Source organism: Molossus molossus, unplaced genomic scaffold (genome assembly GCF_014108415.1).
Source record: "Molossus molossus isolate mMolMol1 unplaced genomic scaffold, mMolMol1.p scaffold_m16_p_7, whole genome shotgun sequence".
Taxonomy (NCBI): Eukaryota; Metazoa; Chordata; class Mammalia; order Chiroptera; family Molossidae; genus Molossus; species Molossus molossus.
In genome coordinates, this window is record NW_023425401.1 from 79,683,250 (window position 1) to 79,710,716 (window position 27,467).

Here is a 27,467-nt window from a genome sequence, read left to right on the forward strand (position 1 = left end):
TCAGCTTCTATGACCTTTTTCTGGCGAGGAAAACGAATTCTTAACCCCTTTATTGTTTTGTGGTAACAAAGAAGAACTGATTACCAATTTATTTCACAATGAATTATATTTGATGGGTCACACTAGCAGTTACAAAACAAACAATGGATTGGGGTGGCAAAGTTCAATCACATACCTGGGAAAAGTCAATAATGAAGACAGGGCCCCAATTTGTATTTCATACAGGAGTGAGGAAAACATGGGTGCAGGATTTAAAGGAAGGATCATGAGCAGAAATACTTAAATTCTTTCCTGATATTTGATTTTATGCAATTTGGTTTTTCTTTGATCTTATTTTCTCTACTATTAAAATTCAGGATTTTATAAAATTTAAATATTTATGGAAACCATCTAAAATAGAGCAAAGGGTTATTGAAATGCAAAGTGGAGCTATAAAAACCTTCTGAACACATTCAATTAAATACACATGCTTGTCTTTCTATTATTATGAAATGCACGTTTTATTTATACTGTATTTGGGTGACCACAAGTCAACAAAAATGGTAATTCACAAGCAAATACTCTTGCCTCAGATATAAAGGCAATAAAATAATCAGACCAAACTTTTTACTTTCATTTACATTTTTCAATTTAAACTCAATGTGCTATTGCTTTTACACACTAGGATTCAGGAATTAAAGGCTTGGTTCTTTAAAAACCACAGCCAGGCACACAATCTAGACTGGGGGAAGCTAAAGTGCCCAAATCTGGGAAAGACAGCTTAAATGCCCTTAAAGAGTTGAAGATGGAGTTTGAGTCAAGGCAGAGTTAACAGGCTACCTTTGCTTCAAAGACTGCATTCCTTTCAGCATATTAGTCAAGATGTTTTGCTGACTGAGACTAGGAAATCTATAGGAGGGCGGGTTAGTTTACAGACTGCCCACATGCCGTTCTAGTGGTTAAAATACACAATAGCTTTTCTTAAAAACTCAAACCCTGGCGGGGTAACTCACGTGGTTAGAGCATGATTTATACTCCAAGGTTTCAGGTTGATCCCCTGTCAGGGCACACACCAGAAACAACCAATTAATGTGTAAATAAGTGGAAAAACAAATTGGTGTTTCTAAGATCAATCAATAAAAAAAAATTTTTTTGAATGCAACCCGGTTTGAAAAACTTAGGACAATGAACAAATCCTGGGCAAGTAATGGACAAAGGGACAACTCCTCTTACCTCCTTGTAGAATCACCCACACCTTACTTCCCCCATCCCCAATAAGTAGTCACCTAAGGCGTCTAAGCCACAAATGGAACTTACCTAAGCCTGGAACTAACAAAGCTTCCTTCCTCCCTGATACTCAAAGAAAGCGCTAAGGTGAACACATCAGGCTCTGCCGGGGACTTTCCGGCTCTGGAAGGCTGCATTTTGATATAGGAGAGACATATTTTTGTTCCCCTTTCAAAATGAACCTTGCAAACGTAACTGGAACCCGCCCAGAATCTCGGGAAGAGGGAGAAAGGGGAATGCAAGGGGAAGTTGGTAGCGACAGGCCGAGGTCCGCGGAACCTTGTGAGGAGGAGGGTCCAGGAGGGTGGGAAGGTGGGGGTGGGGGATAAGGGCTGGTTGTGTTCTGCCGGTGGCTCCTCTGTCCACGAGCGTAGGTGGCTGGACCTGGAGAGCCGCCGCGACTGTTCTCACCTGCCGGCTGGGCTGGGCTGCAGGGTGAGGTCGCGAAGGAGCGCGTGTGAGGGAGGAAGGATCGTAGTTAGCCTCCGGAGAGGGAGGCTCGGGGCAGAGAGCGAGGGAAAAAGGCCAGAAGGAAGGAGCGGTCGGGGTGCGGACGCGGATCGGGAGGGGGTGGAAAAAGCCGCTAGAGCAAAAGTGGGGCCGGACCAGGCAGTGCCCGGCTTTTAAGAAGGGCACTAGAGGCGGGGAAAGGAGCAAGAGGGAAGAGGAGGTGTGTGGGGTAGAGTGGTGGGGGGAGTTGGAAACAAATGACATCACAGCAGGTCAAAGAAAAAGGGGTGAGAGGCAGACAACAAGAAGAGTGGAGCCTTTGGCATTAGGAGCTCCAGCCCAGCCTACCGCGGCAAGGACCTCGGCGTCCCCAGAGACCATGCAGAGGTCGCCTCTGGAAAAGGCCAGCGTCGTCTCCAAACTTTTTTTCAGGTGAGAGGGCGTCCAGCCGAGTTTTGGAAAGACACGTGCCCGCGAAAGAGGAAGGCCAGTGTATGGGCTGGTTTTGGGGAAAGAGGAATAGTTTTTTTAAAAGATGCGCTATCATTCCTTGTTAGGGAAGAGAACCTGGATTTTGTGGAATAAAATCGAAAACATTAAACAGCGATAAGGTAATAAACTGAAGCCAATTGTTTGGATAGAGAGCCTTAGCTTAACTTTGAAGTTTTAACTAACAATCGAAAATCGTGCTCTCCAGACCCAAACGTGCTATTGTGCAATTGTTTTCTTAGATTTTTCTAACAAGCTTATGAATTATAAACTTGTTAGTAAAAATACTTGTTTATTTCTTTGTTTTCTCCCCTTCGTGCCTTGGAAACTTAGATGATTTATTGGCACACATACTACTAATGCCATGCCTGCATGTATTAGGTGCTCAGAAAACTGAATTTTGAACTTTTTTTGTCGACTGAATTTTGAACTTTTTTACGGGTGACAGGTGAAGTGGGTACTACATGATTAAATTAAGTTTAAATTTTTATTATACTAAATAAGTCTAACAATATTTGACGCAGTTCCATTATTCTTTCTTTAAAGAATGAGAACAAATCCCTTGAAATACCTTTTTAAAAACAAAAGCCAATTCCACAAGCTATAAATTTTAAAACGATCAGAATTATCATGGAAATGTGAAGCCATGGAAACAGATACTGGAGTTATATCCAACTTCCATTTAATAAATTATACTTACCTTACTTTACATGTGATGATCCATAAAAACTTGCATACTTAATCTAATGAAAATTTAAAAAATAGAATCTAAATTTCAAGTCTTAGGCAAAGTGTAATCAGATGTAGCATTTCATGTTTGAAGTGTTTTTTGGACACTGTATCTTCTTTTCCTGTTACACTTGAATGAATGTGATATTACTTGACTCATAATTGTCCAATGAATCAGCATACTTAGGCATCAGAAAAGCTAAATATATTATAAATACACCCATGTGTACATGTGGGGGGAAGGGACTCAGCTTTCACATCTTTGTTTTCTTCTCTGCATGTGCAGTAAGCCTGGAACTCAATGCTAAGGAGAGATCATTGGCCATTGAAGGAGAGCTCCTCCCTGTGGACAGGAGGGAAGGACTTTTCTCTTTCAAATTACCTTTTGTGTGTTGGTTTCAGCACCTTCTGTTACACCGTCTATAAAATCGGATTATCTGTTGATCTCTTTTGCTACTTCTCACAAAATGCTCGTTGACATACATTGTAGAGCACTTTGAGGAACCTAAGTGCCAATCAGTCTAAAAATAAAGTTTTCAGAAGAATTAATACCTTCTGGCTACTTCTAAGTATCACAGGACTTTAAATTAGCTCATTGTTGATTTAAATGAGATTATTGTTGATTTACCAACACATCATCTTATAAATGTTAGTAGTTTAAAAGGGGTCTCAGGTTGATTTGTTTTAAAAAATGTATTATAAAGGCTACTAATGTTGTTAAGAAATGCTCATTCTTGTTTCCAAACTATTTAATAATAAATTGTGATAAGAATAGGTGTCTTTTGCCCTGGCTGGTTTGGCTCAGTGGTTGGAGCATCGGCCTGAGGAGTAGAGAGTCCTGGGTTCAATTCCCGCTAAGGGCATGTACCTCGGTTGCAGTTTGTCCCCAGCCTTGGTTGGTCGTGCAGGTGGCAGCCACTCGATGTGTCCCTTTCATGTAAAATCCTGGATCTACTGCTTAGTAGCTGTGTGGCCTTTAAAACTTGGAGACTAGCCCAGCCCATGTGGCCCAGTGGATTTAGTGTCTTCCCATGGACTGAGAGGACTGAGAGGTCTTGGTTCAATTCCCGATCAGGGTACATGCCTGGGTTGCAGGCTCGATCCCTGGTGACGGGCTGCCAATCGATGTTTCTCTCTCACATCAATGTTTCTCTCTCTCCCTTCCTCTCTCTAAAAAGACAACAAAAACATATTTTAAGCTCTGGCCGGTTTGGTTCAGCGGTTGGAGCATCGGCCTGCGGTCCTGAGAGACCCGGGTTTGGTTCCCGCTAAGGGCATGTACCTCGGTTGCAGTTTTTCCCCGGCCCTGGTTGGTCATGCGGGTGGCAGCCACTCGATGTGTCCCTTTCACATCGATGTCTCTCTCTCTCTCTCTCTCTCTCTCTTTCTCTCTCTCTCTCTCTCCCTCTCTCTCTCTCTCTCTCTCCCTCCTGCTCTATCTGAACACAAAATGGAAAAATGTCCTCGGGTGAGGATAAAAAAACAACATATTTTAAAAATCTTGGAGAATAGTAGGACCTATGTAAGGACTTAATCTTTTGAGAAAGTGACATTGTATACTTGGTATAATAATAGTTACTATTATTATATTATCAATTACCATGTTTTTATATTCTTTACTATACTGTATACCTTGTTTATATAATATACTCAATTCATCTTTGTTGAATATAATTTTGTGACTATTGGTCTGTATATGCAATGAATGGGCCTGGATGAGAACTTAAATTAGATAAAATCTCTGACATGGCTTTACCAGATACATAAGAAAAAAAATTATATACTTATATCATATGTTGTTAAATGACTTAGAAGTTAACTTTCTAAATATGGTCCCTTCAGTTTCAGTGTCATAAAAGTGTAAAGCTGTTATGGTCTGGGTTAGTGGTTATATTAAATATCTCTTTTATTGTTGAGTTTTATTATTTTTAAATTCTCACCAGAGGGTATTTTTCCACTGATTTTTTGATAGAATGGGGGAGAGAGAGAGAGAGCAAGAAACATTGTTGTGAGAGAGACACATTGGTTACCTCCCATACGACTGCAGCAGGGCCAAGGATTGAACTGCAACTGAAGTATGTGCCCTTGATCAGAATCGAACCCAAGACTCTTTGGACCATGGGCCAATGCTCTAACCACTGAGCCAAACCTATTGTTTAGGTTTTGTTGTTAAAAGCTAATAAACTTCGGGAAAATTTTAAGAACTTAATTTTTCATGGGTTTCATACCTCTAGTACAAATTTGAAGGACATCAGAAGTGTCATAATGCTAATACATATATTTATAAACATCTAAAAGAGAATTTCACACAAAAGTTAAATAGAGTATCATGGAAAACAAGTTCGTTAACTTAAAGCTTTTATAAAATAAGATGTTTTTAAACTAGAGAAAATTATTTATTTTCATAGTTTTAAAAAAATATATATGTTTTTATTGATTTTTTAGAGAGAGAGAAAGGGAGAGACAGACAGAAACATCGATGTGAGAGAAATATCGATTGACTGCCCCCTGCATGCCCTCTACTTGAAATCAAGCCCGAAACCCTGGCATGTGCCCTGATGGGGAATTGAACCCTCAGGACCTCTTAGTCTGTGGGACCACGCTCAATCCAGTGAGCCACACCGGCCAGGCATCACAATGATTTTATATTTACATTTTATTTACATGTTTACAAGGCATGAGGAAATCTAAAATTATGGTTGTCATAAATATTTTGAAGTTTGCTGCGGTTATTTATAGAAATCTTGCCAAGGGAGACCAGTTGGCCAATCGAATGAAGTTCTAGTCCTGTCCCAATCAGTACAAAGAAAGGTGTGTCTTTCAGACAAGGTTTAAACTATTCAAATAAAAAGAAATAGCTGCATAGAATGACAGGCCAATATGAGATGTTCAATGTGTAGTGAGATATACAGCTATCACGGGTGCCTGAATATAAGTCCATTTAGTTAGCCAATGAGAAAATGCCATGAGGATAGCCCTGGGTTTTCATGTACTTTCTTGGCTTTGTCTCCTGTAGGAATTGGAGAAGACCACTTTTGGGACAGGGGTCCTTCTGTCTTGGACAGTGTTGCTTGAACACTGACAAATGTTGTCTCCTATATCAGTCACCTTAATATTTCTCTCTATCTATCTGCCTTTTGCTGGTCATGATTTGTTATGATACAGTTCAGTTTTTCAGTTTCTGATATGTGTTCATTTTGATTGGTTTAACTCTCAGAGTTCTAAAAGTACTTCTTGCCCTGGCCGGTTTGGCTCAGCGGTTAGAGCGTCGACCTGCGGTCCAGAGAGACCCAGGTTCGGTTCCCGCTAAGGGCATGTACCTTGGCTGCAGTTTGTCCCCGGCCCTGGTTGGCTCGTGTGGGTGGTGGCCACTTGATGTGTCCCTTTCACGTCTATGTTTCTCTCTCTTCCTCTCTCTCCTTCCGACTCTATCTGAGTAAAAAATGGAAAAATGTCCTCCAGTGAGGATAAAAAAATAAAAAAATAAAAAATAAAAGTACTTCTTTTGCATTATGTGACTAATATTGTAGTTATATATTTTAAATTATAAAATATAAATTATAAAATATATGTATAGATAATTAAATTTTTCTCAGTTAATTTTGCTAGTTTAAAAAATTTCTCCTTGGTTTTGAAGTGTATTGCAGTAGCTTTTATATGCTACTTCTATTTATTACCTGACTCTCTAGGAGTATTTCTGTATACTTATAACAAATAGCATATGGTACATAACTTTAAAATTCAATCCTTGCTAAAGAGAGAAGTGGAATTTATTTTTCTTAACTTCTTTATCTATAATTTATGTTTGATATGACATTCAAAATATCCCTCAGGACCAACTGATACGCTAGAGAAATCACGGTTTTTCAGTTTTCTATTTATGTTTTAAGGGAGGAAATAGGACTTAGTGTGTAATGTTAAATGTATAAATGTTGAAACTTGTTTAAAAGGCCCTTAAATGGCACCGCTCTAAAATGTATTATTATTGTTAGTGTCATTTCACCAGAACCTGTAATTTCAGAGTGATAGAGCTACAGTGTAAGTATGGGATTGCAAAACCACCACGGAAGGGTGTTAACCATTTAGCATGCAGCAGCTCTATGTTGTTTGTCAAAATTTTAAAACACCTCTGACTCAGCACCAATTTTGGTAATTTTGATTCCACCGATTCCTGACGCACCTGTGTAGGTCACTTGCCTGGCACAAATCCCTGCAATGCAATGAGGTCAAAAGGGGAAAACAGATTTTCAGAGAGATCTGGTTGTTTTGGGACCCTGCCTAAAGGTTGAATTTATAAATATGTTAATCGCATTATCAAAAAGCAAAACATTACTCTTTCAGATGCTTCTCTTTAGCCCCTAAGAATTTACCTTGTGGTTGTTAAAGTGAAATTAGCATTACAAAGTGACTTTACTTTGGAGCTCCCTGTCAGCAGAGTTTAGGCTTCTTTTAGCAAGAAACCTTTAAAAATTCAATTAGGGGGGAAAAGAGGAGAATCATTTGTAACAAAAATTAATCAATAATAAAAAAAAATTTTTTTAAACTGTGAAAAAAAAATTTTTCAATTAGTTTGCTTGATGTAGAGAGTGAATATATTCTAATAGAGCTGTTTTCACAGCTGTACCCAGGTTGCAAGGCTGTCAAGTTAGCTATTCTCTGTGCGGCTCCATGAACTTATTACTGTCCTTTAACATCAATGACTGATTCAAATGATAAAGTCCTGTACGTCAGGGTCTTCTATGACTTGTTTAGTAAAGCATTCAGACCATTTCAAAACTCCTGCATAGAATGGTTTGATACACATTTCTTTGTAATGATGATTTCTTAGTGATCAACCCTAGAGGCTTATGGATATTGTAGATTGATGACTTTCAGCAGTCTTGTACCACAACATTCTTCTGAAAAAAAGGTGTCAAAGCAGAGGAGCCTGGACAGATCTTATTCCATCAGATTTTTCTTGTGTTTCTTTATGGCCAGCTTTAGTGGAAGGTCTGCCTGCTAATTTATTGTTCATGGGGTAAAGACATAGTTTGAAGATTTTCTTATTGCTAAGTCCTTATTGTTAGGATACTCAAACTGAAACTGGGCTTTACTCTGATATGAGGGAATTCTCCCATTGGTTGCTTCAAAGTGCTGAGTTGGAGCAGTACTTCCTTTTACGTCATTTTTTGGGTAGCTTGGAGTATGTCCTAATTCATTTATTCACCACCTTTTGTATTCCATGTGAGGCTTTAAGAAGGTCCAGGTGCTCAAGAAAAAAAAACAAACAAACTGATGCTGCCTGCATGAAATAAAAGCCCTAGAGTCTCAAGGGTTTATAGAAACATTCCATAGGGCATCTCATCCAGTCTAAGGCTGGTTAAGGCTTGCTAGAGGTGTGATTCTTGAGTAGACATGGAAAGATTATCCAGACAAAAAGTGGAGATGGTTAGGAAAAATTTAAATACAGAAGCAGCAGCTTGTGTGTAGGACTGGCAGTAAGACTGATCATGGCACCATTAAAGATTTCAGAGAAGTTCCCTGTGACTGGAGCATAAGATGTGTGACCGCGATTTGGGGGAAGTGGATCTGAAACTCTAACAATGGTCAGATAATAAGGGGCTTTGTGAGCTTTATTTGGGCTTTATCATATCAGAACTAAAAAGTCATGGATTTCAAGCAGGGGAGTGACATGGCAAGTGCAGAGCTATTGCAGTTTTTCAAAAGAAATGAACTGAAAGAGTGGCAGTGGTAGGCCCTGGCCAGTTTTGCTCAGTGGTTAGAGTGTTGAACAATGGACCGGAGAATCCTGGGTTTGGGTTCCCGTTAGGGGCGCATTCCTTGGTTGCAGTTCGTCCCTGGCCCCTGTTGGGGTCATGTGGGTGGCAACCAGTTGATGTGTGTCTCTCTCACATTGATGTTTCTCTCTCTCTCTTCCTCCCTCGCTCCCTCCTGCTCTATCTGAGGATAAATGCAAAAATGTCCTTGGGTGAGGATAAAAAAAAAAGAGTGGTAGTGGAAGTAGAGCAGTGGTTCTCAACCTGTGGGTTGCAACCCCTTTGGGGGGTTGAATGACCCTTTCACGGGGGTCGCCTAAGACCATTGGAAAACATATTTCTGATGGTGATTCATAACAGTAGCAAAATTACAGTTATGAAGTAGCAACAAAAATAATTTTATGGTTGGGGTTCACCACAATATGAGGAACTGTATTAAAGGGTCACGACATTAGGAAGGTTGAGAACCACTGGAGTAGAGAGAGAGGAAGTAGAATCAATAGGTTTGGTAATGAATTAGATAAGGAAGGAAGGAGAGAGAAGAATCAAATACAATGTCCAGATTTGCTGGTTTGGGTAACAGGGTGGATGGTGGTGAAGCTTACTGAGTGAGGAGATTCATTTGGAGAAGAAGGCTTGGGGTGGGGCCTGTTCAGACCCTCTGTTTCTCTTTATTTATTTATTTAAAAAAATTTTTTCTTTATTGATTTGAGAGTGAGAGGAAGGGAGAAAGAGAGAGAGATAAAAACATCAATGACAGAGAACATCCATTGGCTGCCTCCTGCATGCTCCCCACTGGGGATTTGGCCCACAACTTGGGCATGTGCCCTGACCAGGAGTTGAACTGGGTCGATGCTCAACCACTGAGCCACACCAGCCAGTCCCCTCTGCTTCTCTTTAAAATAAAAAGGAAATGATGCCTATGGCTCAAAGGCAGGTAATATGGTTATTTGAAAATATATTAAAGTGATCTAGAGCTTTGTTTTATTAATTAGGTAAGAGATATTAAGATGTCTGAGGTGCCAGTCAGAACACTTCCCTCACACTGTTCAATAAAGTCTACAGTGGCATCTAGGGAAGAATTCAAAGTACCCACTTGTTTGTCTTTACTGTGGTACAGAGTCACTTAAGAGTGTGCTCTGGAACAAGCACTGTATTCTATGGACAGCACTGGTTAAATTCTACTTAGAAATTGTATTAGAACTTTCCTTCTCCCCTCTCCTCCAAACTAACCAACTGAAGTGTGAAGTGCCCCACCCCACTATAACTTAACTACTTCAAATTGATTTCTGTGATCACAGACATTCAAGTAGTAAGTATGAAAATCTGCTGGGGCTTCAGGTTTTGTCTGCAGTGACTGAGTAAATAAGAACACACCAACTACCATGAAATATTTTTAGTGTTGCAAAAAGTTTCTTATTACGCTTGAAAAGATTATATGTCACTGTTTTATGTTAAAACTTTTGAGTCTGTTAAAATATGTAGAGCTTTCTTTCTTAGCATTGCCTATAGAGGTGCTACCCAACTTTACACCCATCCCCAAATGCCTAGTGAAGTTCTTAACTTCAAAAAGGAACCCAAGAATTTCATCTGGTGTTCACAAGACAAGTATTTGAAAATTAAGCTTAATAGGCAGCGTCTTAGAGGTGCTGACAACTGTGTTTAGAGGAGATTCAAGGGCCACACGTTGGAGCCCAGTACTGGTTATGGGAGCAACAAGAAAATGCAGGCCCTGCTGGCTGGGATTAGCTACCTCAGTTCTAAAGGTACCAGCCCAGGTGTGTGCCCATGACTGGAATTGAACCCGAGACCCTTTGGCCTGCAGGCCGATGCTCTAACTGCTGAGCCAAACCTGCCAGGACTGCATATCTTATTTATTTTAAATACCTCCATGAACTCTGGAAAATGAAGCAACGCAACAAAGCCTTACTTTTTCAACCAAAATTCTTTGCTATACTTTACATCAGGGGTTGGCAAACTTTTTCTATAAAGGGCTAGAAAGTAAATATTTTCAACACTACAGGCAATGTGGCTTCTGCCATTGTGGGACAGCAGCCATAGACAATATGCAAACAAATGGGCATGACCTTGTTCCAGTAAAACTTTATTTATGGGCATCAAAATACAAATTTTATATAATTTTCACATGTCACAAAATATTCTTTTTATATTGTACTGAGAAAAGCTTCTTACCTAGTTTAAAATAAAGATCTAGAAAAAAATTTCAAGGCTCATATGTAAATTAACTTACTGTTCTCAGAAGTGAGTAATTTTTAAAGGAAATGAAACGACATATTAAAAATAAATTTTTCAGAAGAAGAAAATACTGTAGTAGCTTAACAGCTATTAGATAATTTCTCAAAATATTTTTTTTTTTTTATCTTCACCCGAGGACATTTTTCCATTTTTTGTTCAGGTAGAGTGGGAGGGAGAGAGAGAGAGAGAGAGAGAAACATCGATGTGAAAGGAACACATCGAGTGGCTGCCACCCGCACAACCAACCAGGGCCCGGGACAAACTGCAACCGAGGTACGTGCCCTGAGCGGGAACTGAATCCAGGTCTCTCAGGACTGCAGGCCGACACTCTAACCGCTGAGCCAAACCGGCCAGGGCATCAAAATATTTTTTACTTACAAGAATCTATTGACCATTTGTTCTTATGCTTTGCATATGCACCTTTTGATGCACCCATTCTTCAAGGCACAGGCTCTGTTTTATCCATCTTTTAGTGTCTAGTGCCTAGTGCACAGTAGGCCCTTAAAATACATTTGTTGAATTAAATAAAACTTGAATTATTTAGCTTATGGCTATGCTTCTAAAATTTAATATTTAAGGGAAATATAAAAATTTACTTTTAAATATGAATTTTTTTAAAAAATGTTTTGTTTGGATTATGAAGATAATGTGCTAATTTAAATTAAAATGTTAGTTGTTTTACCATGTGTTCTACAGTATAATGTAAAACAAGAAAACTCTTCATTTTGTTTCTTATGTAGTTCACAGAACTTTCTAGGAAAATTCCAGCTTAAGATAGTTCAAAAGATCAATGACAGCTAAATTAACCATAGATAGGCTTTCCCCACTGAAATACTTTTTTCTATTTAAATCTCCTGTGAATATTCAGGTTGCCTGATAAATTTAATTTTAAGCCAGATAACTAAAATGATTATTTGCAAAACTTCTTACTAAATGTATGTCATAATTCAGTGTTTAAATTAAAAAAAAAAAAATTTACTTTAGTTTTGGGCCTCTGAATACATTAAAAAAAATAATAATAAAGTAATAAGTAGGATAACTAAATGCTTATTAACAAAAGAACTTCTACTTTTAGCTCAAAGATATGATTGCCTTCCAAAAACTCACATTAACCTTTTTTCTACCCCCTTTCACCTGGCACCTGACAGAGTTACTCTCTTCTCTTCATAAGTGTCAGTGTATAGCTTGTATATATGCCTTATGAATGAAAGTGCACAAAGCAAGTAAATCCCCTATGGATTAATTTGATTACGAAGTTTACTTGGACCAAATCATTAATATAATTAGACACCAGGTACTTACATAAATCAGTTATTCAGAGAACACAACATCTAACTACATTATATTAAGAGTTTATAAAATGGGTGAAATTAAAGCAAAGGGGTAGCCGTTGCAGTAACATTAGAGCTAAGTTTTTATGCAATAACATCTTATTAGCTAGAAAGACAACTACTATAATATGAGCTCATTAATGTAAAAGTAATAACTTTGAAACACAAATGTGATATTTATTTATTTATGCATGCATTTATTTAGCATAAATATCGAGTCCTTGATATGTTCTAGTAGTTTGAAAACTTAGCACATATATCAAAACTTGTCTGAGTTGGTTGGAGTGTCCTCCCACACACTAAAAGATTGCCAGTTCAATTCCTGGTCAGGGTACATACTTAAGTTGTGGGTTCAGTGCTGAGTCAGGGGGCATATGGGAGGCAGCCCACTGATGTTTCTCTCTCACATCCATATTTCTTTCTTTCCCTTCCTTGGGTGAGAATTTAAAAAAAAAATTTACATAGAAATGGAAATTGGATTCAATCCTTGAACATAGTCTTTGGATTTTGGCAGCCTTTTTGAACACATACAAGTTTTTGCTGATTCATTTGTTTCTGCTGCTGCCAAGGGTAGCAACAAATACAATTCTTGTGTTTCCTGAGTTGAACTCTGTCACCCCAGCCACTGTTAATGTAGAATCAGATTCTGGGATGAGTAGACAAAAATAAGTTATTATTGAAAAACAATGACCCACCAAATCTGCTGTTAATGAAAATTTGATCAAAGTGTAGTTTTCTGTAGAAAGGGAAATTTAGCTAGAAACAGGATAAAAAATTTTTTAGATAAATATTTATGCTTTTAAAATTAGGAGCTTTGACTTCATAATTAACAGCATTGTAATTGTTAGAGATGTGCATTTAAAATTGTAGTCTGCCAACCACGTGCTCTAAAGATATATTAGAATATATGTATCTTAATTATTAAATTCATGTCTTAATTTAGTAATTATATTTATATATCACATTAAATATGTAGATTCCTAGATCCCTCTGTATACCTACTAAATCAGAATCTCTGGGAGAGAGCAACCCTATCTTATTTTTGATTTTTACATTTTATTATTTCATTTGCCTATTAAAATCTGAGAACCATTATGTCAGTCTGAAGAAAATGGGTTTAATTGTCCAAATGCTACTTCTCAACCTTAATAAAAGATTAGAAAACTACATTTTGAGAACAAAAACAGGATTCTACCACATAATCATAAAGTGTGGGATATGGAGGTGATTTCATCTTCTCCCAGCTCCATTAAACTTCTTTCTCCTAACATCCTTCTTAAAACCTTTGGGTCTGTGGAAGAGAATTGTAAAATTTCACTACTTTTCTGTAAATTAACAATGGAAACATACATATAGCTCAACTTGCCACAAAATTCAACATTTTTGTCTTAAATAGTTCTTGAAATCTGCGATTTTGCCTCCCACTACATTCTAACATTTCTAAGCACTTTCCATGTGCCAGGGGTTGTGCATATTATCCCAGTGAACTTTTTAAACAATTCTAGATATAAATTCTACATATATGGTACATGAGATTTAGAAAGATTCAAGAGTTGATACAAGGTCACCCAAGGTCAGGATGTTAACTTAGATTGGTCTAAATCCAGAACTCTATTCTTAACTAGTACATCACAATATCTAAAAAACTAGCATGGAATTGGTGAATTACATGATTATTATTTTCTCCTCTCCAATATTTATTATGTTTTGATACAAGCATTTAAAAAATTTTTTTTTTCTTATTGATTTTTAGAGAGAGATGAACGGAGAGGGAGAGAGAGATAGAAACATCAATGAGAGAGAACATCTATTGGCTGCTTGCGGCATGTCCCCCACTGGAGATCAGGCCCACAACCTGGGCATGTGCCCTGACTGGGAATTGAACTGGTGACCTCTTGGTGCATGGGTTGATGCTCAACCACCGAGCCACACTGGCTTGCTACAAGCATTTTAAATAATATTATTTATATAGGCATTAGACTCAGTTCTTGAAAGTGTCAGAAACATGCCCTCCCATTATTGATTTGTGTAAGTCCCAGTGACAAGCTACTTCTTGGTGCAGAGGGAAGTGTTGTCTTAGTTTAATGAGGTCTTTAAAATTCTAAATGTTCAGTTGAAGAGTAAAAGATGTGGTCAGCCAAAAATATGCTAGTAGCTTTGGAAGGCAGCTATGCTCACCACTATACCACTAACGTGTATGCCAATAGCTAAACATTGTCAGTTGCACAAAATTTGACCCACAATGCACTTCTTACCCTGATTTGTTCTATCAAGTACTAGCCATCACCCTTCATTATTTTCTGAAACCTGCTGAGCCAGACTTTCTGTGGAGTTTTTGCATCTACTCTTCTTACCTTACTAACTTCATGCCCTCATCTGCATTCCACGTTCAATCAGTTCAGTGTTTCTCTTACCACCACCCACACCCTCCTTGATGTCCATCCGTGATCACCAATCCCTAGTTCAACATTTGGGTCATCTGTTTGTCTATGTTAACTCTTATTCTTTTTCTTGAGGCTGAAGGTCATGGCAGAATTACCCAGCAGATGGTTCTTCAAGTTCATGTTTGATACTTTGTGTATATAATTCTTGGATTTCCCTAGTGCAGTGGTTCTCATGATTTTTAAAAACAATACTTTTATCAGTCAACCCTAATTTCCAAGTGAATACTTCCAAGGAATTGTGATATATACAAATAAAAGTGGCAATAAAACAATAGCCCTTCCATAAATACAAAGCTATGGTAAGACTCCTGTTCCAAAATAATGGCTGAAGTGATTATACAACATGTATGTGTGCCATTTTCTTTCCTACATGCTTACATTTTCCACCATGTTATGGTTCTGAAACTCTTATAATTGATGTTAAAAGAAACTTTCAGGGAGTAAGTTCTAGTTGCTAAATGGGATGTAGCCTGATTCATGAATTGCTTAATTAAAGCCAATTAGAGCTTCAAAGAAAGAAACTTGTCAGCTACCAGGCCCAGGAAAAAAGTGTAATATGGGATTTAGCAATACAGAGAAGGCATATATATTCCTGTGACCTCAACTGAATTATATGCATTGGTTGCACCCTATGATTTCTTGAGAAAGATTACTCTGTGATCTAGTTTTGAAGAAATGGTTAATATGTACTCTCAAGTTTGTCTGGAACCAAACACTGTAATTAAAGTAGAAGTTGCCCAAACTCAGCTCTTCACTTTACTTTGAAATTATACCACCTACCCTACAGGTGAAGGTGTTAAAAATGTAGCTTGTCACCTTGGCCAGTTTGGCTCAGATGTTTGAGCAGCAGGCCTGAGGACCAAAGAGTCACGGGTTCAATTCTGGTCAAGGGCACATGCCTCAGTTGAAGTTGGGTTCCCAGCCCTGGTCAGAGTCGTGCGGGAAGCAACCAATCAATGTGTCTCTCTCACATTGATGTTTCTCACTCTGTCCCTCTCTTCTCCCACTTTGTCTGAAAATAAGTGGAAAGGAATCCTTGGGTGAAGATTAAAAAAAAAAAAAAAAAGAATGTAGCTTGTCACTGTAACCCTATTTGTAGCTGTGAATAGTCAAGAGTGAGCCAAAAGAATGTTTTACCTAAATGTGAAGAAGGCTTAGAAGAAAACTTTTTTTATGATACTGAAGAAGAAACTGTTAGGTAATTGTACAAATAGTTACATAATACTGAAAATGTTCATTAAAAACTGTGTATATTTAATGTAACAATTGTTTTTTGGAAAGGTTGTTATTAAATTGATGGTGAGGCTTATAATCAGTGTCACCTTATTGTTGAGCAAGTGTGGTAAAGTACTGCAAAACCATGATAATATCACACATGGCTTGTTATATTCTGGAGATGCACAACTCTCTGTTATTCTGGGATGAAACCTTGTATGAGCAGGCATGCCAGAAATGTTAACTGAGCTCGGTCCACGTGTGTCTGTAGTGACACTCTTATGCAGTGTGGAAATAATCAAGGGCAGCCTGTAGTATGTTTCAATATGTGCAAAAAGATGTCAGGAAAACTTTTCCTACATAATGGATAAGCAACGGTTTAATCTGGCAGTCCAGGCTAATGTTTGGATGAATCCATTGTGCTAAAATTTTTATATAATACATTTGAGAATGAATGATGTTTTTATTCATAATTTTAAAATAGAAATTTTGATATTTCAAAATATTGATATTTCAAATCAAAAGTTGGTGAACTCCTTGAAGTATATTTGGGGAACACTAGGTGCTAGAGCCCACAGTTTGAAAATCACTGAATTAGTTTTCCTCATATTGGTTACTCTTGATCTTCCCTTGAGTTCCTCATTTCACCCATTCTATACCTTTAAAAAATAATTTCATCTTGTACTTAATCTCTATCCTCAATGTTAACTCAGGCAGCAGTATATAGTGGAAGAAACATGTACTTTGGGAAGAGACAGACCTGGCTGGAATTTTTACTCTGTGATTTATTAATAGCAATGTGATCTTTGGCAATTTACTTAAATTTTGATTATGTTATGCTCATTAGTATAATGAGTTGTTCTCATCTTAACACAGCTCAACATTATTATGATATCTAACATTCATCGCGTGTTTAATAAATATACTTGTCAGGGTTCTCCACTGCAACGAAAGCAATAGAAAATGTCTATGTCTATTTATATCTATCTATATCTATGTTTATCAATGTATAGATATAGATATTCCTATTTATTGTAAGGAATTGGCTCACATGATTAGAAAGGCTGGCAAGTCCATAATTTGCAGAGGGTGGGCTGGTAAGCTGGAGACCCAGGAGAACTGATGTTCCAGTGTGATTCTGAAGGCAATCTACAGGAGAATTTTCTCTTGCTTGGGGAGGTCAGTCTTTTTGTTCTATTCAGACCTTCAACTGATTAGACAAGGCCCACTTTTATTATGCAGGGCAATCTGCTTTACCCAAATTTTACTGATTTAAATGTAAATCTCATCCAAAAACATCCTGTAAGTTGACATATAAAATTGACCATCTTACTCTGTAAGCACTTTCCATGCATTAAGTGGCAGGTAGTAATCCAGACATAGAGTGTGGTTCTTTCATAAATGGTAAACACTATCATCAACATGATTAGTATAATTAATATTTTTTTATCTTTACCTCAGGCTCCAAGAAAATAAATCTCTTCTCGAAATTGAAGCCTCCTCTTCAGTGAATTGGACTCAGTGCCTTCTCTGAATTATGCCCCTGTCCAATTCCATATCTGTAGCCTTTACTTTGTTGGTGGCTTTCATCAAAAGAATATCACCTAGCCTGGCTGGTATGGCTCAGTGGTAGAGTGTTGACCCATGCACTGAGAGGTTGCTGGTTTGATTCCTGGTCAGGGCAAATGACCGGGTTGCATGCTTGATCCCCAGTAGGGAATATGCAGGAGGTAGCCAATCAGTGTTTCTTTTTCATTGATATTTCCATCTGTCTCTCCCTCTCTCATCCTCTCTCTCTTTCTCTCTAACAACAACAACAAATAAAGTATCACCTTTGTTCATTTGGCTGCTCTATATGCATTGTCCAAACATGGAATTCCCCATTTCTTAGGGCCATTGCATTAGTTTGCTAGGGCTTCTATAACAAAGTATGAAAACTGGGTGACTTAAACAATGGAAACTCATTGTTTCACAGTTCTGAAGGCTAAAAATCTGAGACTGAAACCAAGGTATCAACACATTTGGTTCCTTTTGAGGCTGGGAGGGAGAATCTGTCCCATGCCTCTCCCCCAGCTTCTGGTGATATGTTGGCACTCTTTGTGTTCCTTAATATGAAGAGGCCTCATTTTTACCTCTGCCTTGATCTTCTTATGGCATTCTCCCTATGTGCCTGTCTCTGTGTCCAAGTTTCCTTCTTTATTTTATTTTTTAAAATAAGGGCATCAGTCATATTGGGTTAGGGTCCACTCTAATGTACTTATTTTAACTTGATTACCTCTGTAAAGGTCCTATTACCAAGTAAGTTTACATTTCAAGATACTGGGAGTTAGGTTTCATATATATCTTTTTCAGGGGTGCACAGTTGAGCCCATAATATTAAGAGTCTTCAGGAGCAGAGTAAGATGTGGAAGCAACTTGAAACCATGAAGTATAATACATGTAGGGGGTTACTCTAATTTGTGAAACCTCATCTATAATAGTACATAAATAACTTAGAGACAATGCAGAGTATATTAAATGGCATGATAGGAGAACTGTCAGGGATGGTCAAAATAAAAGGAGCATTTGCTCTTGAGTAGACTGAAGAATAACTTTCCATTTATGAAATGTTGGTCATCTCCACTAAGAATAAATAGAATGAAGGCCAGACATTAGTAAGAATGGTAATGAAGAGTGTTAAAAATTAAAACATTTTATTATTGAGGAGAATGAAATAATCTTGACTGGAAGCTTTGGTCTTATCAGTTATAAGTTATGACTCAGAAAAGGAACAGAAATGTTATTAAAGAATGGTCCCTGAGAACAGACTAACAAACCTCAGAGGGAAGGGGTGTGTGGGGGTGTGAAAAGGTAAACCAAAGAACTGATATGCATATATGCATAACCAATGGACACAGACAACAGTGTGGTGAAGGCAGGGGAGTAGGGGCAAGCCTGGGGTGGAAGGTGTCAATGGGGGAAAAAGGAGGGACATTTGTAATACTTTCAAAAATAAAGATAAATAAAAAATTAAAAAAAAGAAAGAAGAATGATATAAACACACACCCTCACATTTGCTTTGCATTTACCATAGACTTAAAAAATGTTTTGACTTTTTTTGGCTTTTAATACCTTTGATCAGGAGTAATGGCTGAGCAACAAATTTGCAATCATATCAATGTTCTCACATGGGCTATAAACATATCATGTTTGAGTAATTAATTAGTTAACATATTAATTTGTTCAGTTTTCATATTGTTCCAGGCATTTATCCTCACCCGAGGACAAGGAAATGGAGATATAAAGATCTATATTCCACTTACATTGGCTTTAAGAAGTTAGTCTTATAAGGGGAATAAACTAACAAACAAAGTGTAATGTGGTAACAATAATTTACCAATTTAAAAAATAATTGAGTGGTGATTATGTGCTATGCTCTGTAATAGGTGCAGGGGGGTAAAGCAGTTTTAAAAAATCTGTAAAGTGTTTGCCTTTGGGGAATTTATAATCTAGTGTGTTTGGAGACTGGAGGGATTGGCAGATAAATAAACAAAGAAATTACAGTAATAGCTTCAATGGATGAAATACAGGAGAAAATGGAGCTCACCTGGGAGGAAAATTAAGCCCAAATTACAGAGAGACTCCCATACATAATTTATGTGAAACTATTTTCATGCATTTGAGGTTTCTTGGAACCAGAGTTCAGGTTTTATTTCAAAGAAGTTATTAATTTTTCTATAGTGTGACCTGGCATCTGGTTGGTATTGTTACAAAACCAAAAAAATGTGTTATCAAATCATGATAATAGGAGACTTCTTTAAAAAATCAAGAGCCACTATATTATTAATGGTTTCATTCAGTGAGAGCTCCCGCAGAGTTCAAAAGGGAGAGAATCTAGCCGAATGTTTCCTTAAAAGTTTACTTTCCTAAAGTGCATATGGAAGCGAGACATCATGATACGTTGAGGTCGTAATTCTTAAATGTCTATAAAAATGATTTTCACTAAATTATTATGATTTGTGTTATAATATTTGTTTCTTTTTATCCTCATCCGAGGACATTTTTGCATTTATCTTCAGATAGAGCAGAAGGGAGAGAGGGAGGAAGAGAGAGAAACATTGATATGAGAGAGACACATCGAGTGGTTGCCACCCACACTACCCCAACCGTGGCCGAAGACAAACTGCAACTGAGGCATGTGCCCTTAGTGGGAACTGAACCCCGGACTCGCTGGTCCGTAGGTCGACACTCTAATCGCTGAGCCAAACTGGCCAGGGCATAATATCTGTTTTTAATGACCTCATTGCAAGTGTGAACATTTTGAACTCATAAATCACTTATTAGGATCAGTTAAGGATTCAATCGCTAATCATTGTGTGTTTTGCTGCAGTGGTGAGGTGGGGACTGGGGGAAAGGGAGCAATTTTGGGTATTTTGTGGACCTTTATTTATCTATATGTTGCTTATATTAAAAAAAATAATAAAGATTAAGTGAAGGGGATTTCAAGTAAGTTTCTTGCAGTAGAGTCTTATTTTCTTGGTAAACCTTGAGCCAGTAGCTACCTCCATTCTCTGCCTGTGTCATGCTCTTTTTTTTCTGGGATTCACAGTGGGAATGAGTGAGGGTTAAGGCACTGTTCTCCTCCCCCTGTACCTCTTAGGAGTTTTACTGACAGTGACTCTCAGTAATATCAAGGCTCCAATAAAAGGAAACAAATAGCATTTACATTGCTGTACAACCTTAGGAACAGGATCAAAAACTTAAATCTTGAGCCATACATACATACATGCATTTCCCCTCACCAAAGGGGTAAGAAATAAAGATGTGAATTTACCTTTTAAAGGTATAATTTGATACTTATTTTTCTAGAGGGTGAAATAATAAGAGTGGAAGATAAAGGGGTTAAAATGTAACCAATAACTAAATTCCATGTAGAGGTTGAAGATGGGAAATTTTCGGCAACTGGAAGGTATGAATGGAGTACCCTACTGCTCTTCGATTACTCTGAGAAATAATCCTGAGTAACAGTAGTATAGCAGTATAACAGAGCAGGAAGCATAAACAAATCAGTGAAAAGGAGGTTGAGATAAATGTGAAAAATTCTGGATGTGACTGATCATTTGATTAGGTGATTCCAAGAAGAATCTTAGAAATCAACTTGATCATGACTGAATTTAAAAAATCATCAGCTTTGTCTTCCTGATGCAACATGTTTCAGTGTCACTGTGGGAGTATTATTCTTTATCTGAAAATATTTTCAAGGTCACCTCCAACCTCCATTATCATCCCATGTATAAAGCAAAATAAACAAATACATAAACATCCTCAAATAAACAATATTGGGTGAAATTAAACTACATTTTTCTTTAACTTTGGAAAAAGTTGCTTCAAGGCAGTTACTGAAAAGCAGGTGTCATAGAAGATTAAATAAGGAGTGAGACTTTTTATATACATAGTGAGGGAAGTATAAGTTATTTGGATGTTGAAGGTCATGAGAGTCTAGCATGTGCATCACCTATGGTGGCTCATATCAAACAAATCCCTGACTCCACAGCCCAGAGCTTCTCAGATGATTTTTGTCCCCACAAGAGCAGTGTCATCTCTACACTGTGAGAAACACTTTTCACTGCAAAAATATTTAAAAAAAAAAATCAAGTAGCTTTGATTCCAGATGTCAAATTAATTTCAGAATGAAAACCATGGCTCAAAAAGGATGTGGGTATTTTATTGCGAAAGGATAGAGAAGCTCATTAGAGAATGTTTACTTTGGGTCCTACTGGTGGTGTTCTGACAAACCAGGCGTACAAAGAACTTCAATAAGGGATTCAGAGTTCTGGAAAAAGGAAAGGAATACCAAATAAATGGGATAATTATAAAACAAATACCAGCAAAGTTAAATCAATATATCATATGGGAGATATCTTTGTATAACTCATGTGAAGTTTTTTTCGTTCCTACCTTAGAGAAAAGAGGCACAACTTGTTTCCTTCTTTTCCTCTCAGCTACCACTGGGCATGCTTCAGACTGCTTCCCTGCTCTGTTCTCTAGTGTGTGACTGTCTAAAATAACAGTAATAGTGATGAGGTCTGACAATCACACAGGTTTCTTTCTCTAAGCTTTTACAAATGCCAGCCAGTAACCCAGTGGCATATCTGCTGTAAAATGTTAAGGCCAGTCCATTTCCCCTCTTCCTTATTTTCTTGGTTTCAAATATATTTCTTATTGCCAATGGAAATACAAATCAGAAATCTGAGAGCAATGGTATCACTTGTCTTTCTGGTTTGTAGAAAGCTCCTAAAAAATTAACTCATACAGTATACAACAAATTTATAGGGAGGTTAATCATCCTGTCTTTCTAGTCACCTATTTCAGCTACAATCAGTTTTGTTCCTTTTATTAGTGGCATCATGCATGTCCAGACAGAATAAAAATAAAAATAAAACCATGGCCCTGGTTAGTTTGGCTTAGCAGTTAGAGCGTCGGCCTGCAAACCAGAGAGTCCCGCGTTCAGTTCCTGCTAAGGGCACGTACCTTGGTTGCAGTTTGTCCCTGACCCCGGTTGGGTTCGTGTGATTAGTGACCACTCTATGTGTCTCTCTCACATCAATGTTTCTCTCTCCCTCCCTCTCTCCATCCCGCTCTATCTGAAGATAAATGTGAAAATGTCCTCAAGTGAGGATAAAAACAAACAAACAAAAACTAAAACCCTGGAAAAACGCTGCGATGCTGCTCTTCTAAAGTACATGGGCACAAGCCATAAATCACCATGCTTTGTTTCTTCTCTGGTGTCTGTCAGGATGGGTGGGATATGTTGTAGCATTGCAGCAAGCAATCTCATTTGGTTGAGTTCCTGAAATCCAAGCCATGTGAGTGATCTAGGTATGTCTGTTAGAAGTGGCTTTTCCATGCCAGTGGTACCTATTCCACAGTTTTTGTACAATACTATCATCATAACCATTTTTTTCTCTATTCATAGTAGTTCAAGAAATTGTGTTGCTTCTGGGGGACAGGAAAGGAACAATTTACACCACTCCTGTTGCATAGTCCAGGGACTATGCAGTCTTAATCACTTGCCACCCAGTTGCTAATATATCTGAAGGGTTTAGAGTGTCAAACTCAACATAATAAAAATTTACACTTTATTTGTTCGAAGAGTGAAAAATCAATATTTGGGATAACTTTCCAAATCGATATTGATAGTTGATTTCTGTACATTTCCTCCCCTCCGCTCCCCTCCCCTCCTTCCCGTCCCCTCCCCTCCCCTCTCTTTCCCTTCTTTCATTTTTTTGAGAGGCAGCAAGTGTTCATTTGGGATCAAAGAATTGAAATTTGGGAACACTGATTCAGGCAGAAACCCAGTAGTGTCCCAATTACAAGGTAAAAGCAAGGGGTTTTTATGAGAAAAGGAAATAAATAACTACACAAAAAGAATAAAGAATTTCTATTAGTGCTAACAAGCTGAGCTACTCTTGGGTCTGTATGATGGGTTACTGATTCTGTCTTCTGATATAGTCTATGATCAGTCCTTTGGTCAGGATGTCTGCTTTCCTAATGGATTTACAAACAATTATTTGTAAAACAATGTTGTTTTTTAACCCAGTTCAAAGTCTGGCCCAGTCAAAAGATCCAAGAAACAAGACATGCAAGACATTTATGTCATTTGTCATAACTATGATTAAGTATTTTTCACAAAACATAGTCACAGTTCATTTTAACTCACAATTCCTACCTTCATATCTCTCACATCTACACTTCCTCTGTTGGGTTTCAAGTAATTTGAGAAGTATCAGCTCTTTCCCATATGAACTCCAGATTTTCCTTCTCTAAAATGGGACAGTAATATTTTCCTTCCAGTAAGAGTGACAAGAGAATTAAAAAAAAAAAAAAAAGGTGGAAAAGTTGACTGACAAATTAAAACACTCTGGAAGCATGGTAGGTTATTCTAGATATACATCAGTTTGCTGTCATTGAAAATGTCAGTAGAACTGGGAAACTTTTAAAAAAAATATATGATAGCTATGTATTTATTGCTATTTTATTATTCATCTTTGATTTTTATACTTCTACTTAAAGAAAAACCTTTAACATTTCTTATAACACTGGTTTGATGATGATGAACTCTTTTATCTTCTTCTTGTCTTGGAAACTCTTTATCTCTCATTTAATTTGAAATGAAAGCTTTTCCAGGTAGAGGAATCTTGGTTGTAGGTCCTTGCACTTAATTACTTTGAATATTTCATGCCAATCCCTTCTGTTGAGAAATCAGCTAACAGTCTTATGAGATCTCTTTGTAGGTATAACTAACTGCTTTTCTCTTTGTCTTTAACCTTTGGCATTTTAATTATGATATGTCTTGGTGTGGGCCTTTTTGGGTTCATCTTGTTTGAAACTCTCTTTGCCTCCTGGACTTGTATGTCTATTTCCCTCACCAGGTTATGGAAGTTTTCAGTCATTATATTTTCAAATAGGTTTTAAATTCCTTGTTCTTTCTTTTCTCCCTCCTGCATCACCATGATTATGAATGTTGGTGCAGTTGAAGTTGTTCCAGAGGCTCCTTATACTGTCCTCATTTTGGGGGATTGTTTTTTGTTATTGTTCTAATTGGGTATTTTCTGCTTTCTTATCTTCCAAATTGCTGGTCCCCTATAATATGCTCTTCATTTCAATTAGTGTATGCTTCATTTCTGACTTGTTATTTTTGATGTTTCCTATCTCCTTGTTGAAGTTCCCATAAGTTCATCTACTTTCCCCCTAAGTTCACTGAGCATCCTTAACCAATGTTTTGAACTCTGCATCTGATAGATTGCTTGTCTACACTTTATCTAGTTCTTTATCAATTCTCTTTTTTCATTTGGGACATGTTTCTTTGTCTCCTCATTTTAACTGCATCCTTGTGCATGTTTCTATGTATTACTTAAAGCTGCTATGTCTCCCAGTTTTGTAGAGAAGCCTCATGTAGTAAGTGTCGTGTAGGGCCCAGTGGCTGTTCTCCTCAGTCACCTGATCTGGGTGCTCCAGGTGCATTTCTGAGTGGACTGTGTGCATCCTCCAGTTGTAGGTGAGCCTTGATTGCTATTGGCATCTCAGTGGGAGGGATTTACCCCCAGGCCGATTGGCTGCACAGACTGGCAGAGACCACATCTGCTGTGCAGTGATTGACTCCATGGAGTAAGACTTGTTTCAGTGGGGTTCTGGTGCCTGCTGAGTCTGCCTCTTGAGTGTGTTAAAATGTGGGTTGTACTTCAGCATGGTCTGAATATGTTCACAGGGTGTGTAGGCTCTGGGGCCTCCCAAAAGGTACAGGCCAATGTCAGCTACTACTTGTGCCCTGCCCAGGGCCAGTTGGCATGAGCTATAAAGCAATCGGCTGAAGGCTGCTACTCGTGCTGGGCGCCTGTGAGAGGCCAAACTGCAAACCACTGCTAGCTGCCACTATGCTGGGTCTAAGTCAATGTAACAAGCAGTATGGAGAGTGCTGAAGCCAGATGCTGCTTATTAAAGGATTTGTGATCCTTTGAGAGATTTTTAGGAAAGTGAGCAACATGAGCCACGACAGGTTGTTTGTATGGAAAAGCCACTGGAAATGACTTGAGTGGGCCCAAAAGTTGGTTGGGGTGAGGACTCATGAAATCTCCAGGGTAGGGCAAACAGTGTTAGCCAGGTTGATGGACACTCAGATAAGGCACCTTCTCTGTGGGGTGAGGGCTCAGCAAAGGAACAATGGCCTCTGCCAGCACTTCCATCTGAGAAAAAGCTGCTTCTCTAGCTCTTGCCCTGATGCCAGACAGTTTAGTTTCTCCTTGTATGTCCCTGCCATCTTTCAAGCTGCTACCCTTGTGCTGGAGCCCAGAGCAAGTGAGTCTGAGTAAGTCTGTGTGCAGGCCCTCGAAGAGGAACTGCCTAGGAATCCAGGAGCTTTCTGTGTCACTCAGTCACCATCTCTGCTGGTTATTATAGCCAGAAGTTATGGGACTTCTCTTCCCAGCACTGGAATCCTGCCCTGGGGGCCTGATGTGCGGCTGGGACCCCTTGCTTCTCAGGATAGATGTCCGCAACTGAAGTATCTCTCCTGATTTGTAACTATCACACATGGGTGTAGGACCAGCCCATTCTCATTTCTGTCCCTCCTACCAGTGTTGATGTGGCTTGTTTATATCCTGAATTGTAACACTTCTGTTCAGCTAGGTTTCAGGCAGATCAGAATGGTGTTTTTTTTTTTTATCCTCACCCGAGGACATTTTTCCATTTTTTGTTCAGGTAGAGTGGGAGGGAGAGAGAGGAACAGAGAGAGAGAGAGAGACATCGACGTGAAAGGAACATATCTAGTGGCTGCCACCCGCACGACCGACCAGGGCCGGGGACAAACTGCAACCGAGGTACGCGCCCTTAGCGGGAACCGAACCTGGGTCTCTCAGGACCGCAGGCCGACGCTCTAACCGCTGAGCCAAACCGGCCAGGGCTTTTTTTTTTTTTTGTAGTTTACTGGTAATATTGATGTGGATATGGGAGGATACAATTACCGCATTTACCTATGTTACATTTTAACCAAAAGCCTTTATGTTGTTTTCCTTAATGTTAGCTTTATTAAGATATAAGTCACATACCAAACAATTTCCTCATTCAAAATATATAATTGAATAATTTTTAATATAGTCACAGAAATGTGTAACTGTCACTACAATCAATTTTAGAACACTTTTATCACCCCAAAAAGAAGCTCGATACTCATACCCAACATTCCTTATTCTCTCCTTCCCCTGTCCTAGGCAAATACTAATCTACTTTCTGTCTCTATAGATTCACTTATTCTAAATATTTCAAATAAATGGAACAATGTGGCCTTTTTTAAAAAAAAAAATGTTTCTCCTTTATTGATTTTAGAGAGAGAGGAAGAGAGAGGGAGAAAGAGAAACATCGATGAGAGAGAACATCGATTGGCCGCCTCCTGCATGCACCACATTGGGGATCAGGCCCACAACCTGGGCATGTGTCCTGGCTGGGAATCAAACTGGCGACCTCTTGGTGCATGGGTCGATGCTCAACCATTGAGCCATACTGTCCGGACACAATGTGGTCTTTTGTGACTGGCTTCTTTACGTATTGTAATGTTTTCAAGATTCATCCATGTTAGTGAAAGGGTTAGTAATGTTTTAAAGGGTAAAGGTAACAGTTTGCAAAAGACGGAAACTGGAAATTGTGTTGCTTGCATGACCTTGGCTCAGCTTTTTGTTGAATATGATAAGGTTTATCTGAATTGTCCGCAAGGCAATGGATAACCCAGGAGATGCCTGATGAGATTCCAGACCAGCCCAACTGCAAGGTGGACAATGGTCTATGCAAAGTACATCAGCAGGAACTGCCAGAAGCTAAAAGGAGGGTATATAACCGACACCCCAACCCTAATTTGAGGCAGAACCCTTCTCGGCTCAGCCCGCCTGCACCCAGGCATATGCAATAAAGCCATTTTGCTCTACATTGGCCTTGTGCTGTGGATGTAACCTTCTACTGGCTCAGACCTTTTAGGTAGAGCATGAATTTATACATCATTCATT

The 27,467-nt window shown here is 38.4% G+C and overlaps 1 protein-coding gene across 1 annotated transcript in view; it reads left to right on the plus strand.

Annotated features, from left to right (window-relative positions):
• Positions 1 to 1,969: 1,969 nt before the first annotated feature.
• CFTR (CF transmembrane conductance regulator) overlaps positions 1,970 to 27,467 on the plus strand; it is a 241,327-nt gene continuing 215,829 nt past the window's right edge. The window contains exon 1 of the mRNA XM_036246835.1: positions 1,970 to 2,148. Within this exon, the coding sequence (XP_036102728.1) occupies positions 2,096 to 2,148 (53 nt within the window). The 5' untranslated portion in view covers positions 1,970 to 2,095. The remainder of the gene's footprint in view (positions 2,149 to 27,467) is intronic.